The 26,325-nt window shown below is 46.1% G+C and overlaps 1 protein-coding gene across 2 annotated transcripts in view; it reads right to left on the bottom strand.

Annotated features, from left to right (window-relative positions):
- Nucleotides 1–26,325, bottom strand: part of LOC140389267 (low-density lipoprotein receptor-related protein 2-like) — a 533,746-nt gene that overhangs the window by 166,810 nt on the left and 340,611 nt on the right. For both annotated transcript variants that reach the window (XM_072473460.1, XM_072473452.1), the window contains 6 exons: nucleotides 20,761–21,000; nucleotides 17,881–18,066; nucleotides 15,723–16,643; nucleotides 14,504–14,669; nucleotides 3,015–3,173; nucleotides 984–1,273 (listed from right to left, as the gene is read on the bottom strand). In XM_072473460.1, the coding sequence (XP_072329561.1) occupies nucleotides 984–1,273; nucleotides 3,015–3,173; nucleotides 14,504–14,669; nucleotides 15,723–16,643; nucleotides 17,881–18,066; nucleotides 20,761–21,000 (1,962 nt within the window). The remainder of the gene's footprint in view (nucleotides 1–983; nucleotides 1,274–3,014; nucleotides 3,174–14,503; nucleotides 14,670–15,722; nucleotides 16,644–17,880; nucleotides 18,067–20,760; nucleotides 21,001–26,325) is intronic.

Genomic DNA, 26,325 nt, shown 5'->3' on the forward strand with positions numbered 1-26,325 from the left:
GTGATAATGAAACTCAAACTATCAAAGTAGTTTAAATGGTTACTATTCATCTCTCTCTCACCTGAAAACGTCTAAATGCACAACGCTCTAAATATAGCTGGGTCACGTATCCTGATGCATGTTCAAGAGAAGTGACAAGTTGAATGTGCACGATTTCAGTACATTGACAGCCAAAGACAAAGCTATGTGGGCTTCCCTTGATATTTCCCATTGAACTGTACCCCAATTACAGCTTCCAGGAGTCTTGCTCTGCTGCGCTTACAGCTGCATAGCCATTGGGAAAGAATATGTCAGTCAATTCCCCTGGGTTTTGGTGGGGACGGGAGGCAGGCCAGCAGCACGGTTCAATTCCCGTACCAGCCTCCCCGAACAGGCGCCGGAATGTGGCGACTAGGGGCTTTTCACAGTAACTTCATTGAAGCTTACTCGTGACAATAAGCGATTTTAATTTTTCATTCATTCATTTCATATTGCTAACATTGAAGACATCTATGCAGATGCATGCACGTGGCAGTTCGCGGCACGAGGAACCATAGTCACAAGGCATATCCAGTCAAAATCAATAAAGGTATTTAATGGGGCCAATATAGAAAAGTAATTTCCTCTAGTGCAGGACTCCATAAATCTAAAAATGAAAGCCAGGCTATTTGGCGTCGAATCAGGAAGCACATTTCCACATAGACGGTAGTGGAAAATTTGAACCTTTTGCCCAAAATACTGCAGCAGTTGAAACCTTCTGTGCCATGATGACTAGATTTTTGTTAGGGAATAACAACAGATAAATGGACTTTACGTACAGATCAACCAAATCTAATGAATTTGTGGAACAAGCTCAAGGGGCTGAATGGCCTGCTTCTGTGCCTATCTTGTTCTGATTTGCATAAGTTGTGTTCTTAAAAGACCCGACTACAAAATTGAACGATTAATGTTCCATCATTTTTTAATCCAATTATTCAAATGTTTTAGGTGGGAATAGTTAGTACCTGGAGTACAAATGTGGCTGCAGCCTCCATTAAACTGATCACATGGATTACTGCATTGTTGCTGCTTCTTCTCAGACATAACATGGATATCCATTGGACGATGCGGTAGGTTTTGTACCATCACAGTCTGGTCTGACCCATCATGCTTATTGACCCGGTAGATGCTTCTAGTATTCCAGTCTGTCCAGTAGAGATACTCATCATAGAGTGTCAGTGCAAATGGGTATATCGCAGTGCTAACAATCACCTCACGGTTTGTACCTGTGAGACTACTGCGTTCAATCTTCCGGCTGAAACAGAATATTGTTGAATTTTGCAGAAAATACTGATTATTGAAAATTAACATTTTCACATAACTCCCATACCAGTGATACACTTTGGATCACTTATAAGCAATGATGCCGCAAAACTATTAGACACAAATTTGATAAATATGTAACCACTTAAGTTCAAAGCCATGGAGCCCCGGGATAATATCATAAATGATTATTCATGGGCAGCACGGTGGCACAGTGGTTAGCACTGGTGCCTCACGGCGCCGAGGTCCCAGATTCGATCCCGGCTCTGGGCCACAGTCCGTGTGGAGTTTGTACATTCTCACCGTGTTTGCGTGGGTTTCGCCCCCACAACCCAAAGATGTGCAGAGTAGGTGGATTGGCCATGTTAAATTGCCCCTGAATTGGAAAAAATGAATTGGGTACTCTAAATTTATAAAAATAAATAAATAAATAAATGATTATTCATGAATAGACAATTTTTAAAAAAATCATGACTATACTTATTTGTAAATTCAAAATACTACCATAAAATTACCTAGCCAGTCTAGCCAGTGCAACTCAAGCAATGGCTTTGTTTTTGCATTCGCTCTGTTATCTAGGACTTCTACAGGGATCTGTCCTCATCTGCTTCTCATTTTCATTTCCATTGGCACCTCATAGCACTCATCTAAGGTTTCACTATTTTGATGCCGCCACTGCCTTTGCAATATCAGGCTACTCGTCCGACATCCATGAGTCAACAGTTATTTAATGCAGCGGGCAGCATTATTTAGCTATTTAGCATATTTACTTGGGAGGAAACCCGACCTCAGAGTGCTGCTAGCCAGTCTGATTGGCAAACACTCTATAGTGCCAGCAGCAGCAGTGGCCAAGATTGGACTACAAGCAGTCGCCATATTTAGAGTCCAGGGCTCTGAAAGTGCAGCTGGTCTCATGCTCATGTAGGGGTGGGGAGGTGAGCCCCTAGGAGGTTGGGAGAGAGGGATGGGGCTCTGGATGGAGTAGCCACAGGGGAGGGAGCATCCATGAGTGACAGACCTTGTGGGAGGGGTGCCTTATGTGGAAAGGACGCCATTAAAGGAGATGCTTTTCCTCCCTTCCCACCCAAGGCCTGAACAGGTTGACTTCCTAGGCCTCCCGTTTTGCTCCTGAACCCCTCCCACCAGCCTCAACATTGAGGCGAAGTGTGACACAGTCATCAACTGCTCGCTAATGGGCCTCAATTGGGACAAGGGTACACTGGCCAACCCAGGCCTGGCCCATCCTACTGTAAAATTGTGGACCCATTGGCCAGACAGGAGAGGGAAAGCCATCCAGGAAATTTTACATGCTCCTCCTGCTGGCCAACCAACTTCAGGACTCAGTGACATTTCAGGCCCTACATATGTTAACTCTTGTCCCTCATTTTTATTTTGCCAGTCAGCTATTCACTTCAATGCTGCAGCTGGCCTAAAGGTGTGTGTGTCTGTGTGTGAGGCTGCCACCAAAGGAAGATTTTCCAGAAAGAAGAGAAATCACAGTGGAGGTGTTTTGAGAGGCCCATGTTGGAGGGAAGAGGTGGGGAGGGAATCTGGAAGGGGAATATCCCATGAACCATTCTCCGTCTCCAAGTAAGAGTGGGTGAGAACATAACCTTAAATTATGAATAATTTGTGAAGAAGCACACAAGACACACCGAAAGTACAACTAAATGAAATTCTAATTCTTCCACATAAGTCCATAAATGGCAGGAAAACCATGATTATAAACATACAGAGAAGCATCAGCCCAGTAGAGTTTCTGATCTTCGTAGTCCATTGTCAGTCCATTTGGCCACACTAAACTGGTACTTATAATTGTTATACGAAAACTTCCTCCCAATGTTGCTCGTTCTATCTTAGGACTGGTTCCCCAATCAGTCCAATACATATACCTATTAGAAAAAAACATATCATGAATTAAGGCAATTCTGAATAATAGTACCATGAGTATCCTGCTATTTTAATGCAATGTAAATGACACAAGGAGGGATTTTCCTGACCTAACCTGGAATGCAGCATGTATCAATAAACTAGGTTGCTCAGGATGCGGACATGAAAATTAATTTGCTCATTTTTTTTCATTTAGATTAGTGGAGGAAAATCAGGCAAGTTCCTTGACATAATGCATTCTGACCAACACAATTATGTGATACTCACTACATTTTTTCTTCTACTTAATTTTCTTACTCACAATCTGAGCAAAGAGATCCACTCATCTGCTACGGGTTATGTTTGTCTTCATTTGCTAATCCTTGTTGTCTCCCTTCTTCAAAGGCCTCCCTTCTTCAAAGTCCCATTGAATGTGTCAGACTTTAGACTTCAGGTCTGCGTGCTCTTATTCTTCCAACCCAGAACAGAAATCAGTTACCCATTGTCGTGCTGGGTGTTCCGCTATACAAACGAACCAACACGGTTGTAGATGGTACAACTCTGTTTTATTATTCTTGATAACATCTACTGTATACTTCTGGCTGTGGTTCGTACTTTACCAGTAAACCTGTGGACCCAGCCCTTGCACTATCTTAGAGAGGCACTCAGCACATAGTGTATGTCTGAGTGGCACGCTGTGAGCTCTGTGCTCTGAGCTATCTCCTGCTGGAATGAGCGGGAACTGTGGTGTTCCCCGTTTTATAGTGCGTGTGCTCTCACTGGTGATTGGCTGTGATGTTGCGTGTGTGTTGATTGGTCCGTTGATCTGTCCATCAGTGTATGTGTGTGTTTGCACCATGATATGTTTGTATGAATATCATGACACCCATGTGGTCCAGAGGCCTGTTTTGATGATTCACTAAGCACACTTGAGCAGCAACAGGTGCAAGTGGAAAGGGTTGCCCAGAGGACAATTCACTGTTGAGCAAACTTGAGTGTAAGCTGCTGATCTTGCAATGTTAGTTAACGTGCAATTCAATGTTGGTCTTTATGTAAGTTATTTAAGGGTGGGAAGCCCAGGGCATATGATCAGTCAGCTGATGCATTCTTTAGTAGGTTGTAGCTTGACATCTCTGCAGGTAACTGTTGGAGTCCGAGTCCTCCTACTTCCTCATTATCCTTTATATTCACAGTGCCCTCTCCCTTCTCAACCTGAAGGTCCTCATCCATGGGTGCTCAATGGGTTGTCTCTGCCACATAGCAAATCTTTTTTGCGTACAACAAACCACTATTATTCCATTCACTCTTTGTGAACTGTGTTACAGGATTATCCTGTACAAGTCTGTATGACCAGGTTTGTCTAGTCAACAGAATAATTTGATAATGTCAATGCTCAGCATGCTTGCGCTCTATTTGACCCATGTATCTGATTGTCGTACTGTCTGTATGCTGAGGTCCTCAAGAGGAATTATGAGCCAAATACGCAGATAATATGTTTTGTTCCCTCAGCATCTCATCTTTTGTGAAGGGATAAAGAGTGGAGGTTAGAGGATTGTTGTAATTTGCATGAAGTGTGATTTGTGATCACGGGCTAATTATACATTAACAGACTCGATGTTTGTGATATTCTTGGCAAAAATGATGGCGTGAAGGAAACTAGGAGTATAGGCAATGCTAGACTGGGGAAGATGTAATCTGTGCAAGACCCAAAGTCTATCTCTTTTGCTTCTAGATACCTATGGGAAAAGTGATTGAAGTGCTTGCTTACTTGCTCACTTACTTAATATAGGCTGATATGTTACTGATATCTCAGTATCATATCCGATAACTGGAAGAGGCTCCAGGGAAAGAAATCAAAGGCTGCAGAGAACTTGCGTGGAATTTTGAGCCCACGTTAGTTGTTAGTGAGAATGGCAACGTGGAACCAAAATCCTGAAAACGTTGGGAAACGCAATTTTCACTGATGAGATTGCATTTCCCGATTTTCCTGCCCCACGCTGTTAGCCTTGCCTCATTCATCTCTTTCATAAATGAGTAACACTGAAGTGCTGTAACAAACATTAACTACTTCAAAGAGAGTTACGTGGGGCGCGATTCTCCGACCCCCCACCGGGTCGGAGAATCGCCGGGGGCCGGCGTGAATCCCGCCCCGTGTCCTGAATTCTCCGCCACCGGAGATTCGGTGGGGGCGGGAATCGCACCACGCCAGTCGGCGGAAATCGCGCCGGTCGGCGGGCCCACCCCCGGCTATACTCCGTTCCGCGATGGGCCGAAGTCCAGCCGCTGTCAACCCACGCCAGCCGGCATGGATTGAACCACCTTTCGAACGGCAGGACAAGGCGGCGTGGGCAGGCTCCGGGGTCCTGGGGGGGGCGCAGGGCGATCTGGCCCCGAGGGGTGCCCCCACGGTGGCCTGGCCTGCGATCGGGGCCCACCGATCCGCGGGCGGGCCTGTGCCGTGGGGGCATTCTTTTCCTTCCGCCTTCGCCATGGTCTTCACTATAGCAGAGGCGGAAGAGACCCCCTCCACTGCGCATGCGCGGGGGTGCCGTGAGCGGCCGCTGATGCTCCTGCGCATGCGTCGCCCGGCGAAGACATTTCCGCGCCAGCTGGCGGGGCAGAAATCAGTCCGGCTCGGGCTTAGCCCCTCAAGGTGAGGGCTCGGCCCCTCAAGATGCGGAGAATTCCGCACCTTTGGGGCGGCCGATGCCGGACTGATTCGCGCCGTTTTTGGTGCCGGTCGGCAGACATCGTGCCGATTGCAGAGAATCCCGCCCGTGATGTCAATTTCCAGCTCAGCACTTCAAAATCACTTAAGCATGAAGGGGGTGATTAGAATGCACTTAACTCTCTTTGAAGTGGTCAGTGTTTGTAAACATTGTGGTCACAGCACTTCAGAATACTCAACCATGAAGGGAAATGATTAAAGCAAAGCTAACACCTGTGTTTGCAGAAGCTGTCAATCGCAGTCCACCAAGAGAAATGTATGAATGGCTTGCAGCTAAAGGATCTGAGGGGTTTAAACACTGGTCGTTGCTTTTCTTTTTCCAGGGATGGTCCAGTGGGTCTCGAGGGATGGACGGGTCAGGTCACCCCAGTACTTAAGGGAAGGAGGGAGTCCCAGAAAATCCAGGAGTGGGGATGAATTGCGAAGCTGGGTGGAAGGTGTGGGGCTGCTTTGCGATCGGGGGGGGGGGGAGCTGATCCGAGATGCAGGGGGATGTTGGGGGCTGATTTGTGATGTGGGGGGGCATTGTTGGCCAGCCGTGGGGCATCCAAAACCCGATAGTGGGATTCCCTTTGAAATCCCCCGTATTCCTCGGCATCCATAAATGTGCATGCCGAGTGATATTGAATTCCTTTCAGATTTGCGCTCCCAATGGGACCACAAATCAGTTCCAATTCACCTCCAATGGGAGAACATAGGGCTGGATTCTCCGTCGTTGGGATGCTCCGTTTTGCCGGCAGCCTGGGAGTTTCCCGACGGCGTGGGGCTGCCCTACAATGGGAAATCCCATTGACCAGCCGGCAAAATGGAGCATCCCACTGGCATGTTGAACCAGAAATCTGGTGAGGTGGGACGGAGAATCCAACCCATAGTCTCCCAAAAAGAGAATCCCGGCCATTATAAAATCATTAGTGAGCCCTCCTGCCGGGATATTTCCCCTCCTCACTAAACAGTTGTTGCAACAGCTGTATAGAAACAAGAACCTGGTGACATAACCTCCAAAAGGAATATTGGAGGTGAGCGCTCGGGTCGCCATTACCCTCCAGGCTGTAAACTGGAGAGGGGACACTGGAGAGGATGGGGGCGACTCAGATAAGTGAATCTCAGGTCAGACACGGGGGTTGTGCCTCAGAATTTCAGGAGGCTGGGGGTAGTGTCACTCGCAGGCCTTAGTGGCCCTTCACTGCTTTGGTCCTCCTGGACTAAAGGGGTCTGTCGGCTGGTGTACATGGTTTTGCTACACGCGTTCCCTTTGCTGGGCTTGTGACCATTTCTACACTTCCTTTCTGGAGTGGCAGATGGAAGCGGGTGAGAGTGGGTGAAATCACTAGGTGAGCACAAGGGGCGACAGTGAGGCCCCTGGGTGAGGTCCTGTGAAATGTCCGTCTGCATGGGCAGAGTGGGGAACTCTGACAAGGAATGTTGAGCAGCTACATTAGGGCAGAAGACCCTCACACAGTGAGGACAATGAGTACAGTCAGGATGAACCCCAACCATCAGGCTGCAAAGTGCATCTTCAGGGCACGTGTTGTCTGGAAGGGAAAGGCCAATGGTTATAGAGGCCAGACCAGCAGGGAACAAAGTCAGGGTTCAAGGCGGGAACCTCATTTAATCCATAGCAGAGCTGGGGATATGGGAGTGCCACCGAAGGATGAAGGTGACTGCACATTCCTGTCTCAACATGAATCGGTATGCCTCGCCTACCACATCAGGAAGCGAAGTGCCTGATCAGATATCTGACCATTCCTTGACGAGTCAATTTTGCCAGTCCTACAGTGCATGAGTGTGCAACTGATTGGCGCCCAATGGGAGCGGAGCCCCCAAAGCAATAAATACCAAGACTTACACCTACCTCTCCATGACAGTGAGGTGACACAATGCACCCCTAATGCAAGGTGGGAGAGTAGAGGGCGCTCATCACTCACCCATTCAGGACATGACAAGTCACAGCTTCTTGTTCACCCATGAGGTTAAAACGCAGTCAACTGCCTTCAGTCCTCACCCTTGTTACGCGATGGAGCATGTGGCCTGCCAAGGTTCTGAAGGGTCGAGGCATTTCTGGCAGGCGGAATTGAGAGGGGCAACTGTAGACGATTGACCACTGTGTGAGAAGGGAGGGATTGGGGATCATTGGAAAGGTGCCCAAATTGGGGAATATGCATTGATGGACGTTCCAGATCCTGAGAGGAAAGGGGGACTCCTCATCGCTCACTTTTATGTTATCTTCCTGTCCCGACAAATGGGCAGTCTAACATTGCAGCCTGCAGTGTTAACATCCTCTCAATAAAGCTCCACGTTTTTTGGTTGAACGTCCAAGGCCTGCAGACTCAATCTTGGATCCACCACACCTGGGATCCCTGGGTCCCTCTATAGGATAGAGGGCCAGCTGGAGTGAGATCCAGAAGCCCCACCGTCCTCTGGTGCTAACACTCATGGATTCCCACAAGCGCCTGCACCATGTAGTTGAAGGCTTGCACTGTGGAGCTCATTTCCACATCCATGGTAGTCATGACCTGAACTACAGAGCAGACATTCCCCACCATGCACCTCCTGCAACAAGGTCTCCACTGCGGATGCCACCCTCGCAGCATTGGCCTTGTTGCTCCGGAGTGACGGCATTATCTCCTTGGACTGAAGGCGATGGGCTTCTTCCAGTCGGCATTGCAGCCTGAGGAGGGAATCTGTCATCCTTTCCTGATGTTGCGACTCTGCAATTGCAGCTCCAGCAGCTCTGGGATGACCGTACACAGAAGCGTGTAATCGCTGGGGCTCAACAAAGTCCTTGTCTCTGGCATCCCTCCAAGTGCCAGGTCCTTGAGATATTCCTGCTGCTGCGCTAGTGGAAGGAGTGGGTGACAGCTGTGATGCCTCTTCAAGCTGGTCTCCAAGATGTCTCGCTCAGAGTTGCTCAGCTCTGTGGTGTTCAGGGGCCAGGAGGATGGTCCGGGCTGCTCTGCTGATTGACCTGCAATGAACGGGAGATAGCATTAGTGTCGGACAGGTGAAAGCTGATAGGAGAAATGTCGTTCACATGAGGTTTGCGCCATGGCTGGATGTGTTGAGGACCTGACACGTGTGAGAGGTAAGTAGAGATGGGCATGTGAGGAGCATAGGAGCTACTTGGGGAATTATAGGGAGGAGGGAATGGCTGTAACCTCATGAGGCAGATGGGAGTGAGATCACCCTGGAGCTGTGACGGGTGTGTTAAGGGATGCTGTGGGAGACATGAGGAGGTAGACTTACACTGGCTGCAAGAAGAAGGTACTTAATCTTCTTTCGGCACTGTAGCTTTGCCCTCTTATGGAGCAAACTGGCACTCACAAATGCAGCCACAGCCTCACAGTCAGGGTTGGTGACCTTGGTTTGTGGACATTGGGCTGGTTGCATGGGTACAAAGTGTTACGTCTCTGCCTGACACCATCCAGAGGTTTTCTGAGGGCTCCCTCCATGAAACTTGGCGCTGTGATCCTCGTCGTCATGCCCCCGACTGGACTCGGGAGAAGTGTTGGGGAGGCGTTTAAAAGGAGTGCCCCACTGATTTCAGAGATGAAGTTGGCTCTCACAATCGCAGTCACAGCCTCCCAAGCGGTGTTAGTCACTTTGCTGGCTGGACATCTGCCGATCGTGGGTACAGGGTATCCCGCCTCTGCTTGGCCCCATCCATAAACTTGCCGAGGCCTCCCCCGGTGAAGCATGGTGCACTCTGATTGCAGAGATTAAATTTGCATGGCATGAGCGAATCAGAGGCAGGTCGCTACGGGCGAGGCATGAGACTTGTGGAAAAAACCCTTTTCCTTAAAGAAGCTGAATATATGGCGAGTTCTCGCAGACGGGTTTCTCTCAGGTTTTCCTGCTAAAACCGACACTTTTTTAAAAATTGGAAAAGTCAGCCAGTTGACTGCAACAGATTCCTTTGAACATGTGTAGCCTCTTCATGCACTATTCATCAGAAAACTGCAGGCATCTTGTCCTTAACTTGGGCGGAATTTTATAATTTTTGCCCTAAGTGCTGGCTCATGCAAGAATATTAGCGTGAAGCTCACTGGCAACATTGCGAATTCCGAGATCGGGGAACTGCTTTCAAAGTGCCCCCCACCACATGCACAGGGACACCCCACTTCTCCAAATGGAAAACCATCCCCCCCCCCCCCCCCCACACACACTGCTAAGGGGCACTGCTAGGATATTGCTAGGGCATGTCTCTCCCCCCCCCGCCCCCCGGGTACTTACCTATTGTCGTGATATCATGGGGGGTTGTGCTGTAATTCACCAACTGACTACTAGGAGTCTTATTAGTATATAAGTGAATGTTAGAGTCAGGTGACCTCAGACTGACTAGTGAGCTGGGGAGAGAGGTTGCTTGTCCAAGTTCATACTATTATTCATCTGTTGTTTGTATAGATTTGACCTACAGTTACTGTTAAGAAATCGTTTATAGCTTTAACTACAAGTGTTCTTGTAATATAAATTAGGCCATCCGACAAGAACATTACATTATGGGTGACACGGTAGCACAGTGGTTGGCACAGCTTCTTCACAGCGCCAAGGTCCCAGGTTCGATTCTCACTTGGGTCACTGTCTGCTTGGAGTCTGCACATTCTCCCCGTGCCTGCGTGGGTTTACTCCGGGTGTTCTGGTTTCCTCCCACAGGTCCTGAAAGATGTGCTGTTAGGTGAATTGGACATTCTGAATTCCCCCTCCGTGTACTCGCCGGATTGTGGTGACTAAGGGCTTTTCACAGTAACTTAATTGTAGTGTTAATGTAAGCCCACTTGTGACAATAAGGATTCTTATTATATTGCATGGTACCAGGGATGGATGGTATTAATCACTGAGAAAAAAACTATCACATCATCAAATGAAGCTTGCCACGAGGTCCACAGAGATTTGAAGATTTTGCAGACTGCAAGAATGAACTACATGAGTCTATTAAGCCACCAATGAGTCTCAGATTTCATAGTAATGTGGACAGCAATTGCCGTGTGTTTAAACAACAACTTAATCTGTTTCTTACTGCAGTAAATTTAGGAGATCAATCAGATTCGCGTAAGGTAGCGATGCCCCGAATAGTGGCAAGGCCCAAAGCAATTGCTGTGTTTAATACGTTTAAATTTGCAAACGATGAAGATAGTAAGTATTTTGAAGATATGATGAACATTGCACTCCCAGAAAGAATGAAATTTATGTGTTTAGATCACGTTTACAGAAGACAGAAGAGTCCGTAGATCATTTCATCACTGATTTAAATTTAAAAGTTAAAACCTGTAATTTTTCTGCGGTGGAATCTTCCATGATTCAGGCCAAATTGTGTTTGGTGTGAATGAAAATAAGCTGAAGGAACGGTTGCTGAGTGAATCGGAGCTGTCTTTGGAACAAACAGTTCAGATTTGTCAGGCTCACGAGCCAGCAGCACAGCATTCTAAAATATCTCTCAGTAATGGCAACATCTTCTTAGAGGAAAGCTCTCAGGTTGTCACCTTATTCCAAAAAGGCGGGGAACTTCCAAAAAAGCGGGAAAGTTCCTACAGATCCTCGCACACCAATAAACAGGTTTAAGATCAGGATAAAGTATTTCTGTGTAAAAGATGTGGTCAAAGGCACAAATTAAGGCAGTGTCCAGCGTTTGGCAAGTTTTGTTCCAGATGCAAAGGAAAACATTACTTTGCTCAGAATTGTTACTCTAGGTTCAACCCCAGATCAGTCGGCACAGTGGAGGACACAGTCTCCAGTGATGAAACATCATTGTTTGTCAGAGTAATAACAGAGAAGAATTTTTTGGAGACAAACATTTTTCCAGCACTTAAAAAAATGCAAACTGTTGCTCCATTTATAGTAAATGCGGTTCATGAGGACAAATGGCTGTTACCACTTGAAGTGAACGGTACAGTGGTCCAATTGAGGTTAGACACTGGTGCCAAAGCCAATTTAATCAGCATAACTGATTGAAAAAATCTAAAAATTCAGCTGATTAGAAGAAATCACAAAATATCTCTGAGATTAGAATTGTACAAGAATTAAATGTTATGGTGCTTGTGACCTGTGTAGTGGTGAAGAACATAGTTTATTCCATCCCATTCTGTATGGTATCCAAGGGCTAGGATTCATTATTAGGTGATCAGTCCTGTGAAGAATTAGGTCTGTGCAGTGTGAGATTGGTGGGGGTGAGGATGAGGATCGAGGTGAGGGAGTGGGGGTAATGGTAAGAGTGGTGTAAGGGTAAGGGTGGGCTGATGGAGAGTGTGGTGTGGGGGTGAAGATCGTGTGGGGGTGGTGTTGGGGGAAGGCGTTGGCACAAGTGTCATGGGGATCCGCAACTCAGCAGGGTCTCACTTCCTTGCCCGTGGCCGAACTTTACCCCAGCGGCCCTTTTCTCCGGGCCGCCGATTGCGCCCAGGGCCCTCTGCTCTGCCACAGTTAGGGGCTGCTGGTCTTGCGGCCCTCCTTCAGTCTCCCCCGCTCCCGGCGATTATGGGTGGCCTTCTCCTGTGGGGTGGCAATCGGAAAGTGACAGTATTAGGCAGTCCAATGCATGCAGCCAGGGGGTGGGTAACTGGTGGCCTCAGTGACCAGGGCACCCAGCCATAGCGGCTGGTATGGGTATCGGCATATGGTGCAGGGTGGGGGTTCTGCTGCACTCCAGGTTGATCGGGAGTCAGGTTACGGGTGTGTGGGATGCGGGTTAGTGCCAGGGGCATAGTGTTGCCTACCCACCTTGCCACCCTGAGGAAGTTGTGCAGTATCCTCTGGCAGTGCTGGCCGATCTGGATGGTGTTGCCCATGGCGCTGACCGTCTCTGCCACCTGTGCCCAGATTCGACGAATGGCGGCGACTGGCAGTCTTTTTCCCTGGCTGGGGTACAGGGCCATCTGCCTCTCCTCCACCGTGTCCAGGAGGGTCTCCAGCTTGGCATCGGTTAAGCATGGAGCTGCTCTTCTTGCTGCCATCTTGTTGGTTGGGATGGTGTGTGTGGGGAATGTAGTGTGTATATGCAACTGTAGCTTGTCAGCCTCCTGAGTGTCAATCGCAGAACTGGCAAATCCTGCACCGTTTCTCATTGGAATCGATTGTGTTCCACGTGGCGCTGGTGCTAGCTCCTTAACGGTTGCTGAATCGGTCCAGGTGCGGCGCCAGTTTTGCTGTTGTGGAACTCCACGAATTCTGTGCCGGCATCAACACTTGGTCTCAGAAATGGAGAATCCAGCCCAAACGCAGAGAGCTTGGCCGGGATTCTCCCTTCTGGGAACTGTCCCCACACCGGCGGGAGAACCGGCACCAACCACTCCGGCGCCAACAGCCTCCGAAAGTGCGGATTTCTCGGCATTTTCGCGGGCTAGGTGGACGGCGGAGTGGTTGGTGCCGCTCTAGTCGGCGCCAAAGGGACAGCGCGAGTTCGCCCATACGGCGAAGGGCCGGCGTGATTTTGCGCACGCGCAGAACTGCCGGCGTGGCATGAATGCCGCCCCGCCCGAAAAACGCGCTGGAGAATACGGCAGCCAGCGTCGGGATTCGCGCCGGTTCCCGGGGATTCTCCGACCCGGCGGGGGGGTCGAAGAATCCCGCCCATGTGTTTCATTTGTACAGGGCATTGCTGAGATCACAATGAGAGTACTTTGCACAGTATTGGTCTTCTCATATAGGGAAGGATATAAATACATTGGAAGCAGTTCAGATATAGTTTACTAGACTAATACCTGGAATGAGGGTGATGTTGCCTGGTGAGGCAATGTAGCCCCCAGGTAGTCAGGGAAAGGGCAATGCCAGGTTGGCAGTGCCAGAGGAGAGACCAGGGAACCCATGGAGGAGAGAGGGCGATGGTTCCCACTAAGCCCCGATGCTGACCATGGTGATGGTGGGGGCAGGGCCGGTTCCACTTCCACTTCACTTCCACTTTGGGCAGCACGGTAGCATTGTGGATAGCACAATTGCTTCACAGCTCCAGGGTCCCAGGTTCGATTCCGACTTGGGTCACTGTCTGTGCGGAGTCTGTACATCCTCCCCGTGTGTGCATGGGTTTCCTCCGGGTGCTCCGGTTTCCTCCCACAGTCCAAAGATGTGCAGGTTAGGTGGATTGGCCATGATAAATTGCCCTGAGTGTCCAAAATTGCCCTTAGTGTTGGATGGGGTTACTGGGTTATGGGGATAGGGTGGAGGTGTGGACCTTGGGTAGGGTGCTCTTTCCAAGAGCCGGTGCAGACTCGATGGGCCGAATGGCCTCCTTCTGCACTGTAAATTCTATGATAATCTATGATTTAAATTTGGGGCACCCTTTAATCAGGCACCCCAATCTCAGTTAAGCCAGGCTTGCTGGCTCTATGAGGCCCCACCCTGCCAGAATGGTGGGACAAACACGCCTACTTTTTCTTGACAAAGTGTCGAAAGATCTGAAAACCTGGCTGTTTCCCTCGGGAAAAACATGCCGGCTTTCAGTCAGAGCCTGTCACTTTGCCACCTTTTGGGAAAATTTTGCTCATGACATTTGCACTTGGCTGCTGGATAAAAGCCATTAGAATTTGTTTGAAACTAATTTCAGTAAATATCCAAAGTTAAAAAGATACAAAGATAACTACAATACAGGAACTGAATAATAAAGCACTCGGTTTGAATATATAGTTTGACCAAGCTTACCCTCTGCAAGGATCCAGTACGATAGCTCTTGGCCTCGGAACGTTCGCAATGATTGTGCGATCACTGCCATCCACTTTTGTGGAGCTAATTGTTTGATTCAAATAATCGCTATAATAAATCCTCTTGTTAATCCAGTCATAGGCAATTCCATCAGGAGCACCCAAACCTCGGAACAAATATTTGTATGAATTATTTAATCATTTAAAATGTATATTCACTGACATGTGAAAACAATAAGTAATCTTTGGTTCTCTATGAAACAGCATTAGCTTTGAGTCATGAATTCTTCGAACCCACTTCAAATTTCTTAAGTAAGAGCAAGAAATTCTACTAACTAAGAAAATGATCCAATATTGTAATACTGGACCAATTAAAGCAGATGTTCTACGCTATGGGCAGGATTTTCCTCACCCCTCCATGGTGTATCCTGCACCGGTGGAGGGACGGCTTCCTACTGGCCGGCAGTGAGATTTCATGGTCCTGCCGTGGTCAACGGGCTTTCCCGCTGAATGCACTCCTCACCGCCGGGTAAGATCCTGCCAGCCTGAATGGCCAGAAAATCCCGCCCTATATTCCAGGATAGAATCCATAAGATCACTAATTCCAACTTCAAAATTCATATAACTAACAGCATTAAATCAAATTAGTTATCAGGTTCAATTTGTCATTGTTAGCGGAATCAATGATATTGATGACCTTCTTGTTGTTGTGATAGGGAAATCAAGTTTTACTGCATTTAGAATATTATTTGTAATAGTGGTTGTCTATTATCTATTCTAACTATAACTGGCCGATAACATGTTTGTTAACAATCCAACATGGTACAACAGTAACAGTTTGCATCTATATAGTACCATAAATTAGAGAAATGTCCTAAGTTGCTTCATGGAAGCATTAAAAAAACAAATAAAATGAGCATTGAGCCATAGCAGGGAACATTAAGAGGGATGCGGAAAACCTTGGTCAGAAAATAAATTAGTGCAACGGTGGGAAGGGTTGAGGAAAATAATTGCGGAATATAGGGCCTATCTGCTGAAGGCACAGTAACCAATGATGGGGCAGAGGGTCAGTGGATGCAAAGAAGGCCAGGGTCACAGAATGGAGATTACAAGAACTTTCATTGGCCAAAGGTTTTCCATTATTTGGGATCTTGTACTCAATTTTATTGTGGCTTATCTAACAGTTATGTTACTGACTGGAAAGTAATTGTTGTATTTACCTGTTATCACCTGTGAAGGTGAAGCAGACATTTCATCAAGACTGAGGTAACTGATTGTACTGCGTCCTTGGGTAAAGATTTGTGTGAAATAAATTCTCTTGTCACTGCTGTCATAGTCAAGAGCCACTGCAGTCCACCATACATTTACTACTGTGAAGGGCAACGTGTGATCAGCAGTATCTAGGTGAAGACTGCGAATGGAGCCTTCTGTTGCATATATCAAATAATCATTAGTGATGATCATGCACTGTTTGCCATCAGAATCCAACCTGCCATGGGCACATCCACATTTTGGCACTTGCAAACTAGGCAATGCAAAACAAAATTGTGCACATTCTCCATTCAGCTCCCAACAGGGGTTATGGTTTATTTGCTGGGGTGAAGTTGGTTGAATCCTTTTATCAAACATTACCACATCCCTTAATAGGTTCAAGTTGTCTCGGATAACAGAAGGTTGTTCTATGTTTCCAGGTTCTTTACTTGCAAGCAAAACCTTCTTCAAGTTTCTGTCTACCCAAATCATGCTGTTTTCAAAGATCGTAATTCCAAATGGAGTTGGATAGCGACTGCCATACCGAATTATCTGATGTTCCTCACCATCAGGTGAGATCCTAGCAATCAGGTCGAGGGAGTCATCAATCCAGTAGATGTAGTCATTCGTGTGGTCAACAGCTAGACCTCGTGGCATGACAATACCATCATCCACCAAGACAGTTCTGTTGGAGCCATCAAGGAGAGCACGTTCAATTTTGGGATTCTGCCCATAGTCAGCCCAGAAGATACGTCGGATCTTTGGATTTACAACAATGTGTCTCGGCCGATCTACTGTTGTTTTGATGAGAACTTGACGAAAAGTGGTGTTCAAACGTAGAATTTCAATATAACTTTCAGTAAAGAACGCATTTGTGAAATACAGATTGCCTGTTCACATAAAAAAAGAAACATATATCATTCTTTCAAAGGATAAAGACCAGGTTCTATAATATAACCAAATGGCAAGAGTTGAAATGCAGACTTGTGTATAGTACAGAAACAGTTTGGAGTTCAATATGTGTGGTCAGGGTGGTGCAAATCCAAATTCACAAATAGGTTCAAATCACTGAGCGATTTTAATATATATCATTCATCCCTGATCATTTTAATTATTTTGTTTAATATGCAGAAGTTTATTTTTCTTTGCCTTGTGAAATGTAACAGAGGCTACATTTGGTATTCAGCTGAAGAAATTACGTATAATGAAGAAAAATTGTGATATGTTACTGAGGGCGAAACACACGAAAAGTAACAGCTACATCAGAACATTGCTGAACTATACTTTCTGGTCAGGCGAGTATGATGCAGAGTCATAGGACTCCACTTTACAGAGAACAAATTCTGAGTATTAAAAGAGTTTTCAGTCTAACAGTAAAAATTGAAAGCTGGGTACTTTTAAAATGCTTCACACCAAGCTGTGTTATATCAGGCCAACTATGGTCTCATGCCTTCCGTTTTCAATAGGCTTGGGATCAGACGGCCTTGATTGCCACTTCAGCATTGATAGCAACAGAGGAAATAGGAGTAGGAGTAGTCCATTTGGCCCCTTAAGCCTGTACCACCGTTCAGCAAGATCTTCTACCTCAATACCTTCACTCACACTATCCCCACTATTCCTGGTTGAGAAGCATTGTGATTTTAAAATTCTTCTCCTCATTTTCAAATTCCTTCATTGCCATGCCCTTCCTGATCTTTAGAATCTCCTTCAAACCCACAACACCTCAAAAAGCTGCATTACCTATCTATGGCCTCCTCAGCATCCCTATTTCAAACTGCTTTACCATTAGTAGCAGCACCTTCATTATTCCAGGCTCTGTGATCTAGAAGGGCCTGCCTATAATTCTCCACCTTTCTACTGTGCTTTCCTACTTTGAAACACTCCTCAACAGTTAAGCTTTTTGACCAAGGTTTTGCCCATTTGACCTGATGTCTCCATATGTGGCTCAATATCATACATTGTTTTATAATGCACTTGTGAAGCACCTTGGGACATTTTACTACATTGAAGGCACTATATGAATATAAGTTGCTATTGTTTAGTAAGTAAATTTCCTCTAATACAGCACGCAGAAATTGCAAGTGGTTACTGTAAAGCAGGATGATAGAAACTTGGTCAGCCCCTGACCTGCCACCCAATCCACAGCAATTCCTCGAATACCATTCTGACCAATTCCTGTAACCAGAACGTTTTGGAAGGAAGACCCATCAGGTTTAATCCTGCGAATAGCATTCCTTGAAGCTGTGGAACTGGAGTCACACCAGTAAATAAACCCTGAAGATATGTGTACATCCATATGTAGGACAAAGCGACCTAAAGGAAAACATAAAAATATTACTTCCTCTAAATGTACCATTCCTAGTTTGAACAAAAAGCAAAGAAACTCAAAGAAAGTCAAAACTAAAGGCAAGAAAACATTTTTGGAGCAATTTCCAAACAAAATATTCTTTTTTTTTTAAAATTCCAATTAAGGGCAATTTAACGTGGCCAATCTACCTACCCTGCACATCTTTGGGTTGTGGGGCTGTGACCCGCACAGACACGGGGAGAATGTGCAAACTCCACACGGACAGTGACCTGGGACCGGGATTGAACCCGGGTCCTCGATACCGTGAGGCATTACTGCTAACTACTGCACCACCGTGCTGCCCCTCAAACAAAATATTCTTAAGTCACTTAATTTTTAAACAGGTAAAATACTCAACAGCTGTAAATATATCATAGATATTTTATTAATAGTTTTCAAGCATTTGGTTAATATCCACTTAATAATAAATTTGATAGGAATTCAATTCAGGGATTTTTTGTTTCTGTTAAAAAAAGTTAATTGCAGAATTACAGGTAAAAAAGCGTCAACCGCATGAGTCTTCAGATTACACATTTATATCTATGTGGCTGTTAACCACACACATACAAAGTTCCACAGTCACAAAATGTGTCAAATTGCACAAACACTATAGTCAAAGTAATCTGAGGACTGCTCGTTCACATTATCATTAATTTCACAGTAAAACTGCTTTGTCAAACTTTACATGCTTCTTATCCCTCCTTCCAACGATGAATGTTGCAGGTAGGAACACCTGATAATGATCATTTTGTGGGATGAGTAAAAGACACAACACTGCCTAATATCCTCGATTAGCAGCAGCATCCAAAAGGAGGCAACCGTTGTGTTGAAAGGAAAGACCAAAAAGATTTGGCCCATTAACTGGAGAAAAGAGTGGAAACATGAACTATAAGAAGGGGAAGAAGAGTTTCAATTTGGACTTGGAATGGGAGGAACATGGCAGAGTAAATGGGGAGAGGGAGAGAAAGAGGATTTCCAGTGTAAACTAGTGGGAATAGGAGGACCGGGAGGAAAGAAGGGTGCCTGCAAGAACAGGGAAGACAGCTGAAAGGTGTCAATGTGAATGAGGAAAAATGAAAAAGTAAAACATCGCTGTGAGCTCAGGAAGGAATTCACGTATCGCTGCAAGCTAGGGACAGAGGTTGGAAATTCATACACAATTTTGAAACAATTAATCAAATGAAGTGACAGATTACCATTACATATACAACAATTTATGTGAGAAATGAGGGGCAATGAATGTAATTTTGCCACAATCTTCCATACTTTTCCCGTTCTCCGGCATGTGTAGTTCATTATACATCAGTTAGTTTTCATTATACTTTAGTGCTTAGTAGGATTTTTTACATGAATGATACTAATGAAGATTTGCTTACATTCAAAAGTCAGGCATTTGATAATACAGAACTTGAACTATGCTGGAAAAATTCATTTTGTCAAAGCTTTTCACCTTGCACTCATCAAGACAATGGCAAGAATACTAATTGAAGGGGGGAAAACAACTTTATGCTGAATGAATAGAGGGTGCTGATTGGTTGGGAAGTGGATTCTGACTGGTCGAGGCATTGCTATGGAGAATGCACCAGTTAATGGTGACTGAGCATTTTTGAAAATTTAAACAAGGCATCTTGACATTGATTGATCAAGGCATTGACCCGAATAATGAACTAGCAAATGGCTATCACTCATTTCTTTTCGCTGAAACAGGTGCAATGTATGCACATGTTCTTTGTCTGCAAAGAACAGGGCCCTGTGTATTAATATATGTAGCTTCCAGCACATGCAAATGCACCACACTGCGAGCCCAACTGCCAATCTTAAATTGATGTCAGCGTAATTCTTAGTACACTGAGGATTATTTAGCAAATGTCGTCCAATCACAGAATCACATCTAGTGTTGGATACGATGAATTTTATAAGTACGGGGTGGTTAGGTGTGGCCTGTACTTTGCCTGTTGTGAACAGTGGAAGAGACGTGTTGTTTTATACTACCCGCCAGTCTTTGGGACATACAGCCCACATACCTAACCTCGCACTGGCACTAAAATTCATATACCATGTTACTCGTTTGTGTGATAGGCTTGATGGCAGCATCCTGTTAGTGCCGAATGTAACTTGTGTTGCTACTGCATAGCAGCAGCATAAAATAGCTAGCTTCACCTCTTGCTCTCATTTTTGAGATACCTTGTCCTTCCAGGATAATCTGAGATAGACCAAGCTCCTTTCAAGGATGAAAGTGACAGTTTTAGGCCTGGTCATTAACTTGTTCAATATACCGTGCAAAATAACCTGATCAGGGTAGCCATTGTCCCGCAGGATGTCTTTGATGTGCCCTATTTTAGCCCTATCAAGCTTACATGGTGAGCAAATGGTTTAAAACAGAGAAGTCAAATTAACTCCCTTTCCTTGACATTCTAGTGGAGAAATCTGCCAGCTGGTCCTCTGCCACGGTTTACCGTAAACCTACCTTCACTGGTCAATAGATGTATTATGATTCTTACAGTTCTACACACTATAAGATTGGTTTTATTGGCAACCTTGGCCCAAGCCCCATTGCAAAAAATGCAGGATGTGCCATTAGAATCACCAATTTCTGTGATGTGCTTATTCTGAAATTTATGTTCACAGACCATTTTTCAGTCAAGCATTATGATACTTGCCAATGCCACCCACTGGTACCATGGCTTCAGAATGGTCATTCACATCCAGGTTGAATCCCCTGATAGTGGTCAGCTGGGACACAATTAGAAACGAGTCAAAGGATGAGCATGTCTTGTTATCTGGGTTGATACGGTAGCCTATAGTACAAGTACAAATGTGGGCTCCATTGGGTCTGGGCAGGCATAGCTGTTCGCATGTTCCAACGTTGTTGCTGCACCCATTGGAGGTACCAGCTGACTCTATGAGAATTGAAAAAAAAACATGAAAGTAGAGCAACCTTTTGTATGCGTAATGCCTTATGTTGTCAAGATATTCAAAAGGTTCACAACCAATGAATTATTTTGAAGTGTTGCCACAAACAGCAAATAACCAATAAACAATTGGAAATTAATCTGAGAAACAGAAAAATTGATGCAATCAATGTTTTCAAAGGGGATATTAAAAACATATATTTAATATTCTTGCTTTGACAATCTAGTATTGTCATAGAATTTACTACATAAATTACACCATTGCACTCATTCTTTACCTAAACTTCTTTTACAATTCAACTTTTAATCAGATTGATATTGTTTCCATTTGAAAGAAACATTTTACCTTATGGAATAAACATTTCTCATGTTTTCTACTTGAGCCAGAAAGCTTTATCTATTACGTTTTGCCATTACCTTAAAAGGTTATTGATATCCAATGTGATAAAGTAGCTGTTTCTATTCTCGGTTGAGACCAGTAAGTCTTAAAAAACTAATTTAAAATCGCAGATGAAAGGATCAAGTCCCAAGACTCCATACTTTAAAACAAAGAGTTTTTGTTTACAAGAGTCAAACAAAGTAAACACTAATTACTATCCAAAACCCAAAATAACAAAACTCTACCATGAATTAACAGGCAAATTGCTGTCAATTATAAACTAAAATTGCACATTAAGTGGTAGATCCCACTGAGACAGATCTGATGAATAGGCTGAGCCTATATGTCTACTCAGCCTATGTGTCATCAGTCTCAGTTGTAAAATCATTTCAAAACTCTGTATTCCTGCTGATTAATTTAAGGTCCTCTTCTTCTAGAATTTAGCCTGAATCACACCCAACAGCACCATACAACCAACCCAAGTTCCATGGACAGATGTTTTCACTAAAAAATAGCACATGTCGCAGAGCCTCCTCAGCTCTGCTTGCAGTGCTCTGAATGGCATAGACCCAATGCTATCTCATGTAACAGAAACAGCTACAGCAATTGTACATTTGCCTATCCTCAGAATCTGGATCTAGACTTTATCTTCTTCAGCCTACCAGTACTGCACCACTGAGAATATAATTGATTGATTGATTGATTGATATTTACTGTCACGTAGAACAGTACAGCACATAACAGGACCATCGGCCCTCGATGATGTGCAGAGCTTTGTCCGAAACCAAGATCAAGCTATCCCACTCCCTGTCATTCTGGTGTGCTCCATGTGCTTATCTACCGAAGTACAGTGAAAAGCATTTTTCTGCGGCCAAGAGAAAATACACAGTACAGACATAGTAGACAAAAGAATATTCAACAGTTACAGTGCGGAACAAGGGCATCATTGTATAAGCTCCATTGAGGGCAGCACGGCGGTGCAGTGGTAGCACTGCTGCCTCACGGCGTCGAGGTCCCAGGTTCGATCCTGGCTCTGGGTCACTGTCCGTGTGGAGTTTGCACATTCTCCCCATGTTTGCGTGGGTTTCGCCCCCACAACCCAAAGATGTGCAAGGTGGGTGAATTGCCCACACTAAATTGCCGCTTAATTGGAAAAAATGAATTGGGTACTCTAAATTTATTTTTTAAAAGTATAAGCTCCGATGGATCTGTGTCCTTTTTATATAATTTCAATCACTTTCAGTCTCCACAGAAGTTCCGGTTTCCAACCTCAGTTTCCATCTTACTTTCTTGAGAAACTGGGTTATTTTATTTTTCAGCTTCCCTTTTCAATTACGGTCTGTCTCAAAAAATACAGACTTTGGAACTATGGGTTACATCACATAATCCAGATGGTTTTCACATTGGACTTGGAAACTTAACCCAATTTCAGAAGAGGTCTTTGCTATAGTTACAAACATACTCAATTTTCCCCACCATCTTTCCCTATTTTATTCGGCTACGCTTTTCTGGGCCTTCAGACCTTCAGAGCAGATATGGGGTGGGAGTCTCTGTTTCAGCGGCTAAGTGCAGATGCCAGCAGAGCATGTGTTGTTTTTTATGACCAGAAAATATCCGTGAAATCCTCACCGATTCCGGGACCGTTGAGGGGCTAGCAGTGGCGCTGGGTGAAACCCCCGGCTCCAGTGCCGAAAATGACCGGAGAATGGCCGGGTCCCTCGCCGCGCATGCACACGGCTGATGGCCTGCAGCGGTCGCGCCGTACAACATGGCGCCGACTGTGCGAGAACCCGACCCGCCATCTGCAACCCCACAGTCCACCCCCTGGTCACCCCCCACCAGTCCCCCCAGCCCTCGCGGAAACCTCCCCGGCCAGCGGCACAGATCCCGGCCGAGTGTGACACGCTGGACACAGTCTGCAGCCGCCAGGCCAGGTTCCCGCACAGCAGAGACCACGTGTGTCCCGCGCCATCAGGAACTGGGCCCAGTGGGGCGGAGCATCGCCTAGGGCCGACCGATGACGTGCCAGCAGCGTTGCAACGAAGCCCGAAGTGATAACGCTATTTTGGAGGGGGCGGAGCATGGCTGACCGACGTCAAACCGGCGCCGGCCTGATTTTGGCATTTGAGCCGATTCTCCGCCCGATCGGCGATTACAATGTTGGTGTCGTGCAACAGAGAATCCTGCCCAGCTCTACTGGTTGTGCTGATTGGTTACTGATTAAATGTCTCTTTGTTATGAATTCATTGTTAAAACACAAAGTATTTTTTTATTATTGGGGCTGTAGCAACAGGATGGAGCTAGAGATAACTGCACGAAACCGAGCGAGAGGTAGACAAATTGGATGGGTACCAATTGCCAAGACACATATTTCTCAGTGTGACTTGTGTTTCAACAGACCTGGTTTAGCAAGTAATGCTCACTCTGCATGATATTCCCATCTACAAAGAACAGACTTCCAGGTAACAACGCTCCTGTGTGCAGCTTCACTGTGACATTCATTGACTGGTAACATAAATCTACAATAACTCAAACATTCCTGGCACAAATATTGAAACATAACTTAAGCTGCAGCAATTCCTCTGGCATGATTCCATTCATAAATTCATGAATATAACTGACAATAAAGCCACTTCTCCTTGATTTTCTGCATTGAATAGGTTATCAGAGCTAAGTTTATTGGGTAGTACAACTTTATTTAGTGCCTAACATTTTTAAGCAGTTGAAGTGGAGCAGGGTGGGGTCGGGGAGAGCGTTTCCCACGCACCCCCACCTCAGTTTGCTATTAACTCCTTTCAAAATCCCAAGGATGAGCTTATTTAAAGATCTAAGCTAGATACCCACATATGGAGCGGAAATTTCTGATATGACCCCAATGGCTGAGGGCATGATCTCCATGGTGCCGGGCTTCAACTGCACGGTACAGGCATTGGTGCCAATCCAGTGCCAGAGGACAGCGGACCTTCTATCTCATAGAGGAACCCAGGGGTCTCCTGGCACCCGAAGGGAAGAGGATTGGCAGAAGCACAGCCTGGGGTCTTCTATTCAGGAGTCCTTGGAAGTGTTGAGCACATCTGACACCCATTTCTGTGAGAGAATCACCTGCAGCCCCATGCACCGAGGAGGGCAGCACTGCAATGCCTGTGCTGCCCGACGGTAGGCCGGGGCCCTCAAGGTCCAGGCCACCTAGTGGACACCTACCAAGGTCATCTCAGGAAACAGGGTGTGGAAGAGAGCAGGCCCCTTAATCCTCAGCTGTGGATCCTGGGGACACACCTAGATTTAGCAGGAGGGTGAGGAAGAGGAAGAAACGATAGGCACCTAAAGGACATGGGTGAGCCTAGACACGTGGAGAAAATACATCATTGTAACAGCTAGCTTGTATTAAAATTCACTTTGATCACCATATGGAGCCTCCACATTGTCATGTCATGGTGTTAAGCTCCGCAAACCCCTGTGGAAATCCGGCGCTTCCTCCACGTGCAGAGGGAATGGCCGCGCTATGTCTCTGCCCCATCTCCCACACTGATGACACAGAAATGCTGAGCCACTCCTATTGTGGGTACCCAGCCCCCCCCCCCCCCCCCCCCCCACTCACCCCCCACCACCACAATCCCCCATGCATCAAAGGTTTCCCCCTTCCAAGTCAATGCTCAGGCCTCTCAAATCTGCCAGTATTCTCTCGTTGTGAGGATGCCATGGGCTGAAAACGTGAGCGAGTCTGTCCGCCTCATCAGTAAAACGTGAGCGAGTCTGTCCACCTCATCAGTAAAACGTGAGCGAGTCTGTCCACCTCATCAGTAAAACGTGAGCGAGTCTGTCCACCTCATCAGTAAAACGTGAGCGAGTCTGTCCACCTCATCAGTAAAACGTGAGCGAGTCTGTCCACCTCATCAGTAAAACGTGAGCGAGTCTGTCCACCTCATCAGTAAAACGTGAGCGAGTCTGTCAACCTCATCAGTAAAACGTGAGCGAGTCTGTCCACCTCATCAGTAAAACGTGAGCGAGTCTGTCCACCTCATCAGTAAAACGTGAGCGAGTCTGTCCACCTCATCAGTAAAACGTGAGAGAGTCTGTCCACCTCATCAGTAAAACGTGAGCGAGTCTGTCCACCTCATCAGTAAAACGTGAGCGAGTCTGTCCACCTCATCAGTAAAACGTGAGCGAGTCTGTCCACCTCATCAGTAAAACGTGAGCGAGTCTGTCCACCTCATCAGTAAAACGTGAGCGAGTCTGTCCACCTCATCAGTAAAAAGTGAGCGAGTCTGTCCACCTCATCAGTAAAACGTCAGCGTCTGTCCACCTCATCAGTAAAACGTGAGCGAGTCTGTCCACCTCATCAGTAAAACGTGAGCGAGTCTGTCCACCTCATCAGTAAAACGTGAGCGAGTCTGTCCACCTCATCAGTAAAACGTGAGCGAGTCTGTCCACCTCATCAGTAAAACGTGAGCGAGTCTGTCCACCTCATCAGTAAAACGTGAGCGAGTCTGTCCACCTCATCAGTAAAACGTGAGCGAGTCTGTCCACCTCATCAGTAAAACGTGAGCGAGTCTGTCCACCTCATCAGTAAAACGTGAGCGAGTCTGTCCACCTCATCAGTAAAACGTGAGCGAGTCTGTCCACCTCATCAGTAAAACGTGAGCGAGTCTGTCCACCTCATCAGTAAAACGTGAGCGAGTCTGTCCACCTCATCAGTAAAACGTGAGCGAGTCTGTCCACCTCATCAGTAAAACGTGAGCGAGTCTGTCCACCTCATCAGTAAAACGTGAGCGAGTCTGTCCACCTCATCAGTAAAACGTGAGCGAGTCTGTCCACCTCATCAGTAAAACGTGAGCGAGTCTGTCCACCTCATCAGTAAAACGTGAGCGAGTCTGTCTACCTCATCAGTAAAACGTGAGCGAGTCTGTCCACCTCATCAGTAAAACGTGAGCGAG

This window comes from Scyliorhinus torazame, chromosome 2 (genome assembly GCF_047496885.1).
Source record: "Scyliorhinus torazame isolate Kashiwa2021f chromosome 2, sScyTor2.1, whole genome shotgun sequence".
In the NCBI taxonomy this organism is placed as follows: domain Eukaryota; kingdom Metazoa; phylum Chordata; class Chondrichthyes; order Carcharhiniformes; family Scyliorhinidae; genus Scyliorhinus; species Scyliorhinus torazame.